General features: G+C 38.2%; 1 protein-coding gene across 1 annotated transcript in view; it reads right to left on the reverse strand.

Moving 5' to 3' along the window:
• The window catches only part of Ca8 (carbonic anhydrase 8 (inactive)), a 103,987-nt gene that overhangs the window by 74,084 nt on the left and 14,137 nt on the right, over positions 1-15,766 (reverse strand). The window contains exon 3 of the mRNA XM_090338853.1: positions 11,564-11,688. Coding sequence (XP_090194979.1) covers positions 11,564-11,688 — 125 coding nt within the window. The remainder of the gene's footprint in view (positions 1-11,563; positions 11,689-15,766) is intronic.

Raw genomic sequence — 15,766 nt, forward strand, 5'->3', positions numbered from 1 at the left:
ATCAATGTGCGAGAAGTAATGTGCCTACTGCCTGACAAATTTAACTGCAGCCCCTCTATACATTATCCTGAGGATTAAAAAAATAGATACAGAACACAGATGTCCCTTTTCCTCACTCTTACCTAACACAGTACTGGATATCCTAACCAGAGAAATAAAGCAAAGAGAAGGAATAGGAATAACGAAGTCTAATTATTCTTATATATACATTATACTATCCTATAAAATATTATAAGAAGGGGCCGGGAGTTTGGCCTAGTGGTTAAAGTGCTTGCCTAGCATGCATGAAGACCCGGGTTCGATTCCTCGGTACCACATACATAGAAAAAGCTGGAAATGGTGCCGTTGCTCAAGTGGTAGAGCTCTAGCCTTGAGAAAAGCCCAAGGACAGTGCTCAGGCCCTGAGTTCAAGCCCCAGGACTAGCAAATAAAGGGTAAAATATGAAATGTGCAGTCATAAATTTAACTAAAAAAGTGAAATTGTTATATAATGGAAACTATAAAACCATGGAAAATGAAATGAAGAAGATGTCAGATGATGGATAGATCCCCTATTCATGGACTGATAGTATTATAATGCCTTCCAAACTCCCAATGGCCTTCTTCACACAAATAGAAGAATCAATCTTAAAATTCACTTGGAAGAATAAAAGAACCTAAATAACAAAATTATTCTTATAAAAAGAGTAATGCTAAACATATCATAATAACCAACTTCAAATTTTACTCCAGAGGCACAGTAAACAAAATATCTTGTTACTGGCATAAAAACAGACACAGTGATCAATAACATAGAATATAAAATCCAGAAATTGCTATTGTTGTCTAATTTTTGAAAGGATCCAAAAATATATACTGGAGAAAAGAGAGCATCTCCAACAAATGGTGCTGGCAAAAATGTTTCTCTAAATTCAGGAGGCAAAAACTAAACTAAATTATCTATTACCGTATATAAAAATCAGCTCAGCCATATAATGAGTGACTGCTGTCCTTAATTTACTATGTTATCGCTCAATCTCTTTTGCCATCCCTTGGCTATCTCATATTGTTACAATTTTTCACCTTGTTATCTGATATATTTTATATGTGCTCAATTGGTTATTTGAAATTGGATAGGGAAGGGGGGAAATCAAGATAAGTGGAGGGAGGGTGGGAGGGAAATGGGGACCAGGTCATGGGAAAGGGTATCAATGTTTGTGAAGTTATGCACCTTCTATCTGGTGAATATAATGTAACCCTTCTATTAATCACAATTAAAAAATTATTTTAAAAAAATCAACTCCAAACCAGACATGGTGGTTCACATCTGTAATTCTAGCTACTCAGGAGTCTGAGATCTGAGGATCGTGGTTCAAAGCCAGCCCAGACACAAAAGTCCATGAGGCTCTTATCTCCAATTAACCACTAGAAAACTGGAAGTGGCACTGTGGCTCAAGGGATAGGGTGGTAACCTTGAGCTGAAGAGCTCAGGGACAGTGCCCAGGCCCAGAGTTCAAGCCCCATAACCAGAAAAGAAAAAAAAGACGACAAACAGATCAAAGATCTTAATGTAAAATTTGAAACTTTGAAACTACTACAGGAAAACATGGAAAAAACTCTACTCACAAGTAATTATTTGCTCTGAATTTGACCTCTGTCCAGAATAATAATTGTCAACTGCATCAACCTTAAAAATTTCTGAATGACAAAAGAAACATTTTCCTGAACCAATGTATAAGATACAGAATGGGAGAAAATGTCTACCAGTTATTAAATTGATAAAGGATTCATATCAGAGTCAAAAAGCAGCAAAGGAGAAATAGCCTAATTAATAAATGAATAAGCAAACTAATAGACAGCTCTCAGAACAAGAAGTACATTTAGCCTTACCCAGAAAGGAAATGTAAAATCAAAACTACTTTAAGACAACCATCACATCCCCAAGTCAGAATGCCAAACACCAACAAATCTAACACAACAAATATCAGTGAGGATATAGGGGAAAGGGATCTTAATACATGGAGGTCCCCCCCAAAAAAACCCTAAAACATACAACTACCTCATGACTCCACCATATCACTGTTGAGCATTTATACAAAAGAGTTTAAACCTATATACATGAGGGAGATCTGCAGACTCATGTTTATTCTGTTCATAGGGGATCAAAGGGTGAAATCAGCCAAGGTACCTAGCAACCAACAAATGGCTAAAGACACGCCCATCAATATATATTATCTGGCCATAAAGACAAACTAGAAATCATCATGTTGAGTAAATTAAGCCAAACTCAGATACCACATTTTCACTCATTTGTGGCAGACATACACACAGATATATACATCTATAGATACACACATGTATACATGCATACATACATGCTGAAAATGACTACAATTGTTGGGCTTCAGAGGGGAGAAAGAAGGCGGGGAAAGAAAAACAGAAGGAAGGGAAACAAATAAAATCAAAATACACAATGTCTTTTTATGAAGACTCTGGAAATTCATTGAAAGCTGTTTAACAATTGAAGGGGTAAGAAAGACAGGAAAATGAGAAAACAGTAAAAGAGTTAATCTGACTAAAGTATATGCATTTGTGAAATATCATCATGAACTGAATCTTCTTTGGGTATTTTTCTGTGATTTGGTTTTTGTTTTTTGTCAGTTGTGGAGTTTGAACACAGGGCCTAGTCACTGTTCCTGAGTCCATTTTTTGCTCAAGATTAGCACTCTACCACTTTGAGCCACAGATCCACTTCCAATTTTCTGCTGGTTAATTGGGGATAAGAATTTCACAGACTTTCCTGCTCAGGCTGGCTTTGAACAGAGATCCTCAGATCTCAGTCTCTTCAGTAGTTAGGATTATAGGCGAAAATCACCCATGCCCAGATTTGAATTTTCTTTGTATAATTAATATACACTAATAAATTATAGGAAAATGAAACAATCTGTATTGGGAATGTGTATTAGCAGTGGGGAGAGCCAGTAAATAAATGAGAAATACCCAGTTGGACTGTATATTCAAATCAGGGTTCACTATGTGAAAATCTTTTGAAAAAATAGGTATTTTACAGTGGAATATAAATCCACTAGAGCCCAAATCTATAACAACTCAAATTGCACATTTCAATACAGTGACTTTTACTTCTTTTAGTTTATATTTAGTTACACAAAGAGTTTGTATTCAACATGAAGTGACTAATGTTTAATTCTTCTACAAATTTGCCTTTATCATAGCATTAGCTATAATTGCTTCTTCCAAATTTAGTTTGCCCAAACAATCTTCTGTAAATTTTCAAGTCATAACCAAAAATGGAAGTAAGGAAATGCTTATAGACACAAACAATTAAAGGTAAGTCCCAAGAGACTACCCCAAGGTCAGATCAGCCATCCAGGCTTCTCTTTCTGGGTGGAAATGGCAAATTTCCCCATCATGTGGAAACAACTAAAAGTACATTTGTGTTTGCCCAGTAGAATTATTTGTGTTCTACTTAGTCAACTGTTAGGTTCTACGTAAAATATATTTTGATAAATAAGCATGATGAATCACAGCAGGGATCATGTTTTTTTATGGAGCAAAAGGACAGTTGTTCATTAGAATTCTGCAAATAAACAAGTCTATGGAGTTTTTTTACTATTGTTTTTAGTTTTTGGCCAAGGTGAGAGGGAGTTTCCACAACTAAAAGCATTGGAGACAACACAGCATGGGATTCTCGTTCCTTCATCTGCTCCTCTATGAAGTGCAATCTGCTAACACTGTGAGAAGATCCCAGGTTACCATTCATTAACAATCATAATCATTATTGTGTTTAAGACAAGATATACCTTTGTCTGGGGAAAATACTAAAGCTTGTCAGGAAAGATGAGCATTCACATTGTCCCTCATTTCTTTTAGCAACAGTGTTCTCCTTTAAAGAATATTCACTGCAGAGCTTTTGCTATAGGCACAAACAATATTTCAAACTGGAAGAGATTTTCCTAGTAAGAGCTGACTTTGGAAAGTAGGGAGACGTTGGCTCTTGTGCCATTTCTGAGGAAGCAAAGGAAAGAACCTTATTAAAACTTGCATCCCTCTCCAGACCCAGATGAGAACCTGAGTACCATTAGTTCTCAAGGGACAATAAGGGGTCCACATGTGCTCTCTGCATGTCTGTGTGACTCTGTGCCATTATAAAAAAAACCTCTAGAGAGCCAGGTGCCATGGCTCACGCCTGTAATCCTGACTACCCAGGAGGCTGAGATCTAAGGATCACAGTTCAAAGCCATCCCAGGCACTAAAATCTGGGAGACTCTTATCTCCAATTCACCACTAGAAAACTGGAAGTGGCACTGTGGCTCAAGGGGTAGGGAGGTAGTCTTGAGCTGAAGAGCTCAGGGACAACACCCAGGCCCAGAGTTCAAGCTCCATGACTGACAAAAATATAAATAAATAAATTCAAGCTCCATGACTGACAAAAATATAAATAAATTTAAAAATCGTGTGGTTCTACAACCTGTATGGAAAGGGCACAGGGCTATAATCTCACCCCTACCATCCTATGCAAGACCAATTTCCCCCACACACATTCTGCATTTGAGGTAGCTACAGAGACAACAGGGAGAAAGGATAGCCCTTTGTGTTATCTGTGTCCATCAAAATCATTTGCAGAAAGAACAGTACGAAAGAATAATACTTCTTAAATGGGATATATAACTAACTACTCTTCCACAAGTTTCTTTATCTAATCATACATTATGGTTTCCTTTCACTTGTTCCATGATGCTTCATCTTTCAGTTCCTAGGATGTCTCTGTGTTAAATAGGCATTTAAACCTAAAATCATTTCATCATATATATTATATATCCAATTCTCAGATCATATTCTGACTCATAAAGTTCTCATATAACATGGAAGTGTCTCTTAGAAGAGATTTTCAAACCTATAACTCTGTCTGGGATGGTCTTAGAAGCCAAATAACTTGTAAAGAGAATAATTTCACTTTTGTCCAAGGAACTCCTTCATAGGATTTCTTCAGAGTAGTAAAAGAAGTAAGAATCAGCCAGGTATCAGTAGCTCATGCCTGTAAGTGACTTTGAAATATTCGAGGTTGAGATATTCAAAGGCTGAGATGTTCAAAGCCAACCTTAGCAGGAAAGTCTATGAGATTCTTTTTTTTTTTTTAATTTTTATTGTCAGGGTAATGTATAAAGGGATTACAGCTACATTCGCTAGGTAGTAGGTGCATTATTTCTCACACATTGATATCCCTTCTCATGATTTTATCTCCATTTCTCTCCCAATCATCTTGTTTTCCCCTTTCCCTTTCCTATCTCAAATAAACAAATAAACATATATATAATATACCAGGTAACAAAATCAGATACAGTAACAGTATGAGATTAACCAAAGGGCAACAAAACAGAAGAGGAATAATATAGTACATTAAGAACAATCACACAATATAACGCTCTTGTTTTCATATCCTAGAGTAAGTCTGTAAACTACCTAAAGTTAATAAACTACCAGCAAGCTCAGTGGAGCTCTGTTGCTTCTCTCTGGGGCAGCAACTCAGGAACGGGGAGGGACACACAAGGCCAGCCTGTAGTCCCCCGGGAGCCGAACGAGATGGTAGTATCGATGACCCAGCCCTCCCCCAATTACCAGGAAAGAAAAAACCATGCTGAATCAGAAGCAGTGTTAACCATGACAGCGCATCAGATCTCTCTGCTGATCTCTGCTGATCTGATCTGCTGTTCTCTCTCTTTATTGCGTCAGACAATTAGTTATATACTGTTGGGGTAGGAGAAGATGGGAACTGGGAAGCTAGCCAATAGGAAGAGGGCCACCATGCTACCACTAAGGGTCTGGGTGGGGCTTTCAGGTACTGGGCGGGACAGGTGCAGGAAAGCGTGCGAGACCTGCACTGCTTAGAGACCCACGAAGCTGTGGGGGGCTCAATCAAGTCACATACACAGAGATGCCTTAAGAGAGGTATGCAAGGAGTGAATGCCTGGCCAAAGCCCTTTAATTGCCCCTGAGCCAAAATCAGGCCTCAGAGATGGAGGTCAGGCCCCAACAGAGCTCAACAGGTAGAGCTCTAGCCTTGAGCAAAGGAAGTTCAGGGACAGCATTCAGGCCCTTAGTTCAAACACCAGCACTTGCTCACATACGTGCACACACACATGCCTGCCCATGTGAGCACGTGCACATGCGCACACACACGCACACACACACACACACACACATACACACACACGATGAATCAATATGTACTCTCAAGTAAATATGAAAATGATCATTTTACCAAGAGAACATTTCATAGTTGTCTCCTCCACTTGCCTGAAAAGAAGGAAGAAGTACTAGAAAATGCACACTGTGGAGCAGTGCTAAGGGGAAAGGGGGAAATTGTAATGTTTAGGATTATAATTATATTATGTGATATAGTCTTCATACCATTATCATTGGCCTATCTTGGAACCAAGGTCTGGACAGTTCACAATTGAAGGATCTTGCTCTGCACAATGAACTGCTTTTTTTCTTCTATTTACCTAATGTACTAAATCTCCCAGTATAGCTCTGTCATGGTTAGTTCATCAATGCTCCTTTCAGAAGGCTAACAGGTCTTTAAATGCAACATACATAAAAGTAAGAGTCTTCCCTACAAAAGAATTGGACCTTTTGCTGGGCAATATACTATAAGTCACAGACTTTTAGGCCAAGAAGGCAAGAAAGTCATGACTGTACATGCTCTCTGCTAGGCTGTGGGCCAAAACAGTGTCCAACCCTGACAAAGATCAATGCATCTCCAGTGAAAGAAAAAAATAGAAATAATGTAGCTTAACCTATTCACTTTGTAAAGGTCCGTGGCTTATTCTGAGACAATATCCCCCTTCCATTAGACAATTAGAGATTTGTTTTTTATCAAATGTAGGACTATCAGAGAATGATACAAAGCTTTGTGTGATTGTCTCATCACTTCTATCAATTTTATTGATCCAGCATAAAATGTAAATGCCTGAGAATCATTCAAATACTAACTCTTTGTGTGTAAACATTGGCCATAATCTTCCAAAAACTATACAGATCACAGAATTTGTTTTGAAGCAGCAAAGAATGGACAGTTTCTATAATTTGTCCACAGACAAATATAGCGAAATTAGGATGTGAAGCTGTGAGCCTAAGCAACCAGAAGGTGTAGAAGAATAATTAATAGGAATGGCATACAGTTCCTGCAGAGAGATAAGTACACAGAGAAGATTTTTGTTAGAACAATGGCACAGCCAGTAAAGCTGGAACTCATGTGCCAAGATGTTCAGTGTTCAAAGAAAATAAAAGGCTTCTACAGGCACAGAAGAACAAATACAAAAAGATTATAATAGATCTCAAATCTGAAATCAACAATCTTCTAGTCATGTTAAGGTCTTGATGAAATAATAATGCAAAATACCCTCAAATCTACTCAAGGATTTCCACAGTTATTTTTTTGTTGCTAAGGCATTGACGTTTAGACACCAACTAGGATGGTAAGGGAACTCGGCTATTCAAGCATAGTCAGGCATGTCAGATCACTGTAGAAGCATGTTTTAGTTAAAAATCTCAGAAAGGGAAAACACAAATGGCATGCTTCATCCATCTTGCTTAGCTAAGGAGCTGCTAGTGATAGAGTAGTTTGAAATCAAAACCTGCAATATTGGACCAGGAGTTTGGTCTAGTGGTAGAGCACTTGCCTAGCAAGCATGAAGACTCAGGTTCAATTCCTTGGTACCACATACACAAAAAAAGTCAGAAATGATGTAGCTCAAAGACAGTGCTCAGGCCCTGAGGTCAAGCCCCAGAACAGGCAAAAAAAAAAAAAAAAACCTTGCAGGATCAACTTTTGAAGCAGTGTGGGCAGTGAATCCAGTAGAGTTGTGACAGATGGAGGAGAATGATGAAAGGTGCAAGAATAATCAAGATGATTATTTACAAACTGACATGTTGCACTGAAACCTCTGTATACAACTCTTAAAGATAATAAAATAAATAAAATAAAATGATGGATTTGGCAAAAAGTACAAACAATAAATATGTAAAGCTAAACATGTCATTTCTGAATGGGACTAAAATACAACTAAAGATAAGGAGAGATTTCAGTTTTAAAGCCCTTTGATCAGGGAATAGGGGTTGGAAAAATAACTCACATGTATCTATTGGTTAAACCAAAATAAAATTTAATTGTAGCTTGGGGAAAAAGCATAAAAATATATTCAGTATATTATTATTATACTTGCAGTAATCTTAAAATGTCAAATTTTCCCAATGTTCACAGAGTTATCTGACAAGCTCTGTATTATAGGTAACAGCATGGCAAACATTTGCTTACTTTATTTGTTTAACAAGTCTGACATAATTTTAATGAAACCAAGAAGAAGGGACTGATGCATGGAGATGACATTAGAATTGGCCTTAAAATGTAAAATATGAACAAAATTCTCAAGTAATAAATATATAAAAATGAGTAATATGGTCAAAGGGAAACTGGTTCCCTCACTCTCCACTGTCATGCTGGAAATATCCTTGTGTTTCAGGTGATCTACAATGGCTGTTCAAAAACCAGGGGACCAACAGCACTGTGTCTGTCAACTCATTATGGCTCTTGCAAAGTTCTTTCATGTGGACTCTCTCCAACAACCATCCCTGAGTGACTTCACAGTCTTTATTTAAAAAAAAAAAAAACTAGCACATAGGCATCTCCCTCTAATTCTGTAACACCTACCTCATTTATTTTTGCAATAGGATATAGCCTGAAAAAAAAACTGATGACTTATGAAAGCATTTTGTCTGGGATTACATCAAGGATAATGTGAAATTGCCAAGAATACAAATATTGCTCCCTATCTATTTTGGAAAAAATACAATCCATTAATTTCATTCTCTTAACTATAAATATTTCTGAGAAGCAAAGCCTTAACTGCTAGCATTTAATCTTCACTGAACACAACCCATTACCTTTGTCTAATGGACCAGAACAATGAAAACACCACCAAGTATCCAGACCTGTTAGAACATCAGGTCCAGAAACCCTGACTACACAGAAAGAGAACACAGACGACTGGCTCCATAATCAAATTAAACTTCCCCCAAACTATAAACAGTGTGCCACAAGCAAAGCTGTGGCATTCCAATCCCACAGGCCTTGCCTGCTCAATTATATCTATCTCACCTCAATGCTATGCTGACTACAACATACTCTAAGGCCTGTTGAGGATCAAATGATAAAGCCTACTGTTCAAAAAGATATATACTCATTACCTCATCCATGTAACTATAACCCATCTGGACATCACCTTTACAATCAAAATAATTCTTTTCTAAAGATGCAGTTCAAAGAGGAAGGCAGGCAGGGCTGGTCACCCTCTTACCCTTTTCCATGAGGTTAGCCACTTCCACTATCTACCTTGTTTTGAGTTCTCTGCACTCATGTATTTGGTTGTGAACTTTTCCTCCTCAGGTTTGCTGAGGCCAGGACAGGAGCCAGAGCTGACAGAGAATAGTACTTAGGCATTAAGAACAAAACAAAACAAAATCTTATGGAGCTGAAGGAGTGGCTCAAATAGTAGAGTGCTTGCTTAGCAAATACGAGGCCCTAAGTTCAATAACCACTTCCACATTGCACGTATATATGAATATAAAGGTCAGAATGAAACCCCTCTTGTTCAAATAACATATACTAATAAAAAATCAGAAAGAAAAAGCTCCTAGGGAAGAGGAGACACTTGAAGATCTTCCCCAACAAGGCCTTTGAGAACCCCTCTTCTCCACTATCATCACAATCACATTCCTTCAACATTCTCTAACATGCCAGAATTTGGGATTTTCCCTGAAACCTTAAAACACTTCACATTTCACTTTTAAAGTTCAGGCTTTTCTTTTATTGAAACAGATATCAAAGGGATTTTTTTCATTCTAATTAAGGTAATGCTAAGAAATGTTCCAACTTAATCTTTTAAATTACACGTATCATGTATACAAAATTATATGGTAAAAACTTCTCATCGCTATGTTGGTAGCAGATGATCTATCTGACCTTGAGCAATTCTACATTTGATATTAAGCATGTGTGCAGTTGGAAATGAAAGAAGAAAGACTAGCATTTCAGCAGCCCTAAAATTATACATTTTTTTTAAAGAGTTGGGTTGTCCTTAATCTGGCATATCGATCAGGCACCCAAGATCAGAAAATCCACTACATAGTTGTTTATATGAGTCTGGGTAGAGATAACCTCTCAAGTACATATATTCAAACCTAAAGGCTTAAAATAGATTAGGTCACCCAGAGGGGAAGAATAGAAAAATGAATAAATGAAATAAATGGAAGAAAAGACAGGAAGGTGAGAGGGAGGGAATAGAAAGGAAAAACAACAACAAAAACAAACACTCACATGCCAGAGAATACCTGTTTCCTGGGGAAAACAGAGGTTCCTTATAGAAAGACATACAAACAAAGCCTGGCTCATCTAGGACACCCCTTCAGCTTCACTAGCATGGCATATTGGTCTAGGATTGCCAGGCAGTGTGCGAAGGGAAGGACAGTGAAAGGAAAACCCTCTCTTGAGCAGCTTAGGCGGCAAGAAAGGACCTTGATGCATGAGAACTAGCCCATATATTAGGAAAACAGAAGAATCTGGCCTGAGGAAATAAGTCCCCCAGGTGACAGGACACTTAATAGTGAGAAAATTCGCTAAGGAGGTAAGTAGGAGAGGGAATACTTCAGATAAAATGACTATTTCCTAGGATTCCCTCTCTGCTCATTCTCTAGGATTCCCTGCCCTTAGTGATTAAACTATCAGTGAACTAAACTAGACTTTTGAACTACTGCAGAGCATTTTCTATGGTTGTCCCAGCTCATCACCTACTTGTAGTATCTGAAGAAGTAGCCTCCAGGGCCAGGAGTTTGGCCTAATGGCAGAGTGCTTGCCTAGCATTCATGGAGCTCTGGGTTCGATTCTTTGGTACCACATACACAGAAAATGCACGAAGTGGTGCTGGGGCTCAAGCTATAGAGCTCTAACCTTGAGAAAGCCCAAGGACAGTGCTCAGGCCCTGAGTGGAAGACCCAGAATTGGCAAAAGAAAAAAGAAGAAAGAAAGAAAGAAAGAAAGAAAGAAAGAAAGAAAGAAAGAAAGAAAGAAAGAGAGAAAGAAGAATTAAAAGGAGAATTATTATTATTAGTAGTAGTAGTAGCTGTGGCCCCCCTTTCGAAAGGAATTATACCAGAGTGAGACTGACAAATGCTGATCATAAGGGAGGAGAGATCAGACAGAGTAACATAGACCAGAGCATTCAGATCAAACAATATTACAGACATGCACGAAAGGAGCTCAGTGAAAATCTTCTGTACAATTCATATATGCTAGAAAGAAGAAAAGAAAATGTTATGACAAACTACTCATCTGCATACTCCAAACCCCATAAAAAGGTAGAAAACCTCACCTGCTGGCCCAAGCAGCATTTCTCGATGCTTTTGTTTTTATCTTATATGAACTGATAAAAATCCTGGAATTATGTATGCACTTTTAAATCTGGAATTCACAGGATTCTTTAGCAAGCAACAGGACAGTTATTCTTACCTCCATGGGAAACGCTTTGAAATTAACAGTGTGCTCGGAACCACGCTGGTTTTCTCTTCCCCAGTGAAACCTAACTTCATACAGCTCAAATTCATGCCCTTGAGGCAATGGTCCTCCAGACAGAACTGAAAAAAAAGAGAAATACCCTTTCCTGAATTACATCCACGTGTGAGCATGACATAACATGCTATTTGGGTTTGCCTAAAATTCTTGTTCTGACTATTTTGATACAAAAGCCTAGAAAACTTGGTGATGATACTACGTGTATTTTTAAGATCTTTTGTGTTTTCAATCCAGAAGTAGACAAGGAAAAGAAATTTTTCCTTGAGACTTGAGCTTCGCAGACCAGAAGATATTCTGATACTCAAACACATCAATACTTTGCTGTAGATCTATCAGTAAACCAAACTGCCTATTTATATCATCCATTCATCCTAGCAGGGTTCCAACTTAGGTAACCTGGTTAGCTAACAAAATTACCCAATAAAAGACCTAGTATGAAGTTAATCCATCCATGTGTTGCATGGATACAATTAATATACATGCAAACAATTAACAATACAATTATTAGAATCGATTCCACAAGGCCCTGTCCCTATTTCTCACTTCTTAAAATAATCCAGAACTCTTTCCCAAACCAGGACACACTAAAAGATGATAATTACATTTGGAAGAGAATCTGTATTTAAGTGATAAAGTACATTTTTTTGCCCATCCTAAGATTTGAACTCAGGGCCTGAGCACTGTCCTTGAGCATTCTCAAGGCTAGCATTCTACCACTTAAGCCACAGTACCACTTCCAGCCTTTTCTGTATACATAGTACAGAAGAATCAGACCCAGGGCTTTGTGCATGCTAGGTGAGCACTCTCACAATTAGGCCACACTCCCCACCCATAAAACACTGTATCAGCTAAAAATTTAAGGTTGTTTTTAGTCAAAAAGCTTTACCGATTGAGAGAGGGTGGGGGGAGGGAAATGGGGACAAAACAGGAGAAGGGGTATCAATGTACGAGAAGTAATGCTCCTACTCCGTGACAAATGTAACTGTAACCCCTCTATGCATTATCCTGACAATAAAAAGAAAGGAGGAAAGAAGGAAAGAGGGAAGGAAGGAAGGAAGGAAGGAAGGAAGGAAGGAAGGAAGGAAGGAAGGAAGGAAGGAAAAAAACTATTAGACATATAATGTGTACTGCAGGAGTGGGGGAGGATGTATTCAGACTTATTGATAAAAGCATTCAGCTTCCCATGGGCGCTTATACATTCTTTTTTTCATATATTTTTATACATTCTTTATGACCACTTAATCAATCCATTTCTAGATCTCCTCCTTCCTTTGACATGTTTGTTTAGAGCCAGTGATCATGGCACCAAGATGCAACAATAAACTAAGAAACTTGTTTTCTAAGACCAGTGGATAAGGCAGAAATCACAACACAAACTCAAATTCTTCAGTAATTAAGTTCAGTTTTTGTGTTAAATGAAGAACTTTGGACAAATTCAATTTAGCAAACTTTAGTTGAGCCAAGAACAATTACAGATTGGGCAGCCCTCAGAATCAGAACAGGTTTTGAGAAATTTTGTTCTGCTGGATAGTCAAAAAGCATTAAAGAGCTGAAAATGGAAACAAGGTCCCAAAACAGTCTCATATCCCCTCCTCCCCTCTGAACAGTTTTAATGTGTTCATTTATTTATTCATGTGTTTGTTTGTTATAGTACTACAGGTCTTACACTACGGTCTACATTTCCAGTTAATTTGTTTTGTTTGTTTTTCAGGTAGGGTCAACAAATTGTAAATTCACTAAACTTCCTCTTTCTATTCTGAGATTCAGTACATCACTTTACACATAAATAAAAGGTTACATACTGAAATTAAAATAAAATAAAATAAAAATACTTTACCACTATATTTACTGAGCACAATTAGGTAACCTTTTTGGAAAAACAAACTCTAGATTTCTCTATTGAGAACAGTTGCTTATCCACAGAAAAAAAGAAAGCAAACAGATGCAGCAATATTTATTTGATTAGTTCTTACTAAATGTCTTATTCTAGATACAATTTAAGGAATCTTCCCCTCCCCATTGGTCTGGGCCTAGTCATTGTTCTGGAGCTCTTCAGTTCAAGGCTAGCGCTCTACCTCTTTGAGCCATAGTACCACTTCATTTTCCAGTGGTTAATTGGAGCTAAGAGTCTCACAAAGCTGGGTGTGGTGGCTCACACCTATAATCCTAGCTACTCAAGAGGTTGAGATCTGAGGATCTCTGTTCAAAGCCAGCTCAGGCATGAAAGTCCATGAGACTTTTATCTCTAATAAATCACTAGAAAATGGAAAGGGGGGAGCTGTGGTTCAAGGGGTATGGTGGTAGCCTTGAGCTGAAGAGCTCAGGAATAGTGCCTGGGCTCCAGGTTCAAGCCCCATGACCCACCAAAAAACAAAACAAAAACATGAGTCTCACAGACTTCCACACCCAGGCTGGCTTTAACCTACAATCCTCAGATCTCAGTTTCCTAAGTAGTTAGGATTACAGGCATGAACCACCGGCACCAGGCAGATTAAAGGATTCGTATGTCAATGTATATATAATACTCTTAAGAAAGCATAAATTACCACAAAGAAGTAAAGTAACAAAGAAACAGAAAACAGATGGAGAAATAAGCCCATCACACATACAAACTGAAAGTGATGAAGTCTTTGTTAGAAGTGTACTACAAATTGGTTTCTTAGCTTCCTATGGGCTCCAACAAAAAGAAAACATGTCCATTATCAAAGTAATTCTTCAATTTAGTTCTTTAAAATTCACCTGAAGGGTAAACGAGGTAAAATGCAAGGGAGTACAATAAACGTTTCAGAATCTCATAACTCTGCCCAATGTTCAAGCTGATTTACAGTGTCATCATTCTCAGGGACAGAGGTGAAGGGGGGCTGAAAGCATTAACCCATGTGGCCTGAGCCAGTCACTCACAGAAGATGCCAAGGAAGAACCTTGAACTGATTTATGTCCCCAGGGAGACTCAGAGACAAGGAAACCCAAATTTCGTTTCTGTGAACATGAACTAGAAAACAACAAATTCTCTAAGCCTAGATTTCTGAACTTCAGTTCCTCCTTTGCATACTACACTTAATCCTATTTTCTAAGTTAATCAAAACAATCAAATATGTGGATCAAGAAAGTTTATAGACATTCAGAATTGCTCACTCCATCTTCCTTACCTGTAAACATCCATGCTGTGGTTTTAAGAATGCATAAGACTTTTGTTTTTCCTAAGCATATGCCATAGCCTCTGAATAAACTCACCCCTACTCTAACTCCTTGATTTTCCAAACTTGGTCTTAAGAAAATGGGAAAGGAGACTGTGAGTCTACCCATTTTGTACCTCATCACCCAAACCAGAAAGGAAAAAGAGGAGAATATTTGGAGTCTAACACCACACCCATCTGCATCATCAGAAAGAGATAATACCCTCAACTAAGTATTATGCACAGAAATAGCCTGATATGAGGCTTCTTGGGTCATTTCTATACTTCTCAATTAGGGAACCGTTATAAATTTCTCGTAGAAGAGGTTTTGTTGCATATTGCAAGGAAGAAAAAGGAAGAGAAAACAGAAGAGGAAAAGGATGGGAAAGAGGAAGAGCAGGGTAGGGAAGGGGAAGGGAGAGGAAAAAGAGTAGGGAAAGGAAAGATGGAGGGGTAGGACAAGGAGAAGACAAAGACAATGATGATGACAATGACAACCACTGCCACAAACAGGAAATAGGAAAGAGGATTTGAAAAAGCTCTTCCTAAATCCCTTCATCCAACACAATCAGTGTCCACACACATGCTCACATATATTTTCTAAATCTGCTGTGGGACAATCCACTAGGACTTTCTTGAGGAAAAGGAAAACACACTTGGTCTTGACAATGATTTCAGGGGAAGAGAAGAAACCCCCAGTTCAAAAGCACATTCCACAGCTGGGCCCCACCAGAGACTCATATCTGTAATCACAGCTACATTGGATGCTGAGATCTCAGCATCATAGTTCAAAGACAGTCCGGCAGATGTCTGTAAGACACTATCTACAAGGGCCAGCAAAATGCCAGACCACAGATGTGATGTAAAAAAAAAATGAGAACAAGAAGACCTGAGTTCAAGTCCTAGTACTAGCACTGAAAAGCATAAAAATCCAAAATCCCATATGACCAATGCCAGGATTTTA

This window comes from Megascapheus bottae, chromosome 9 (assembly GCF_031878675.1).
Source record: "Megascapheus bottae isolate mThoBot1 chromosome 9, mThoBot2.hap1, whole genome shotgun sequence".
NCBI lineage: Eukaryota > Metazoa > Chordata > Mammalia > Rodentia > Geomyidae > Megascapheus > Megascapheus bottae.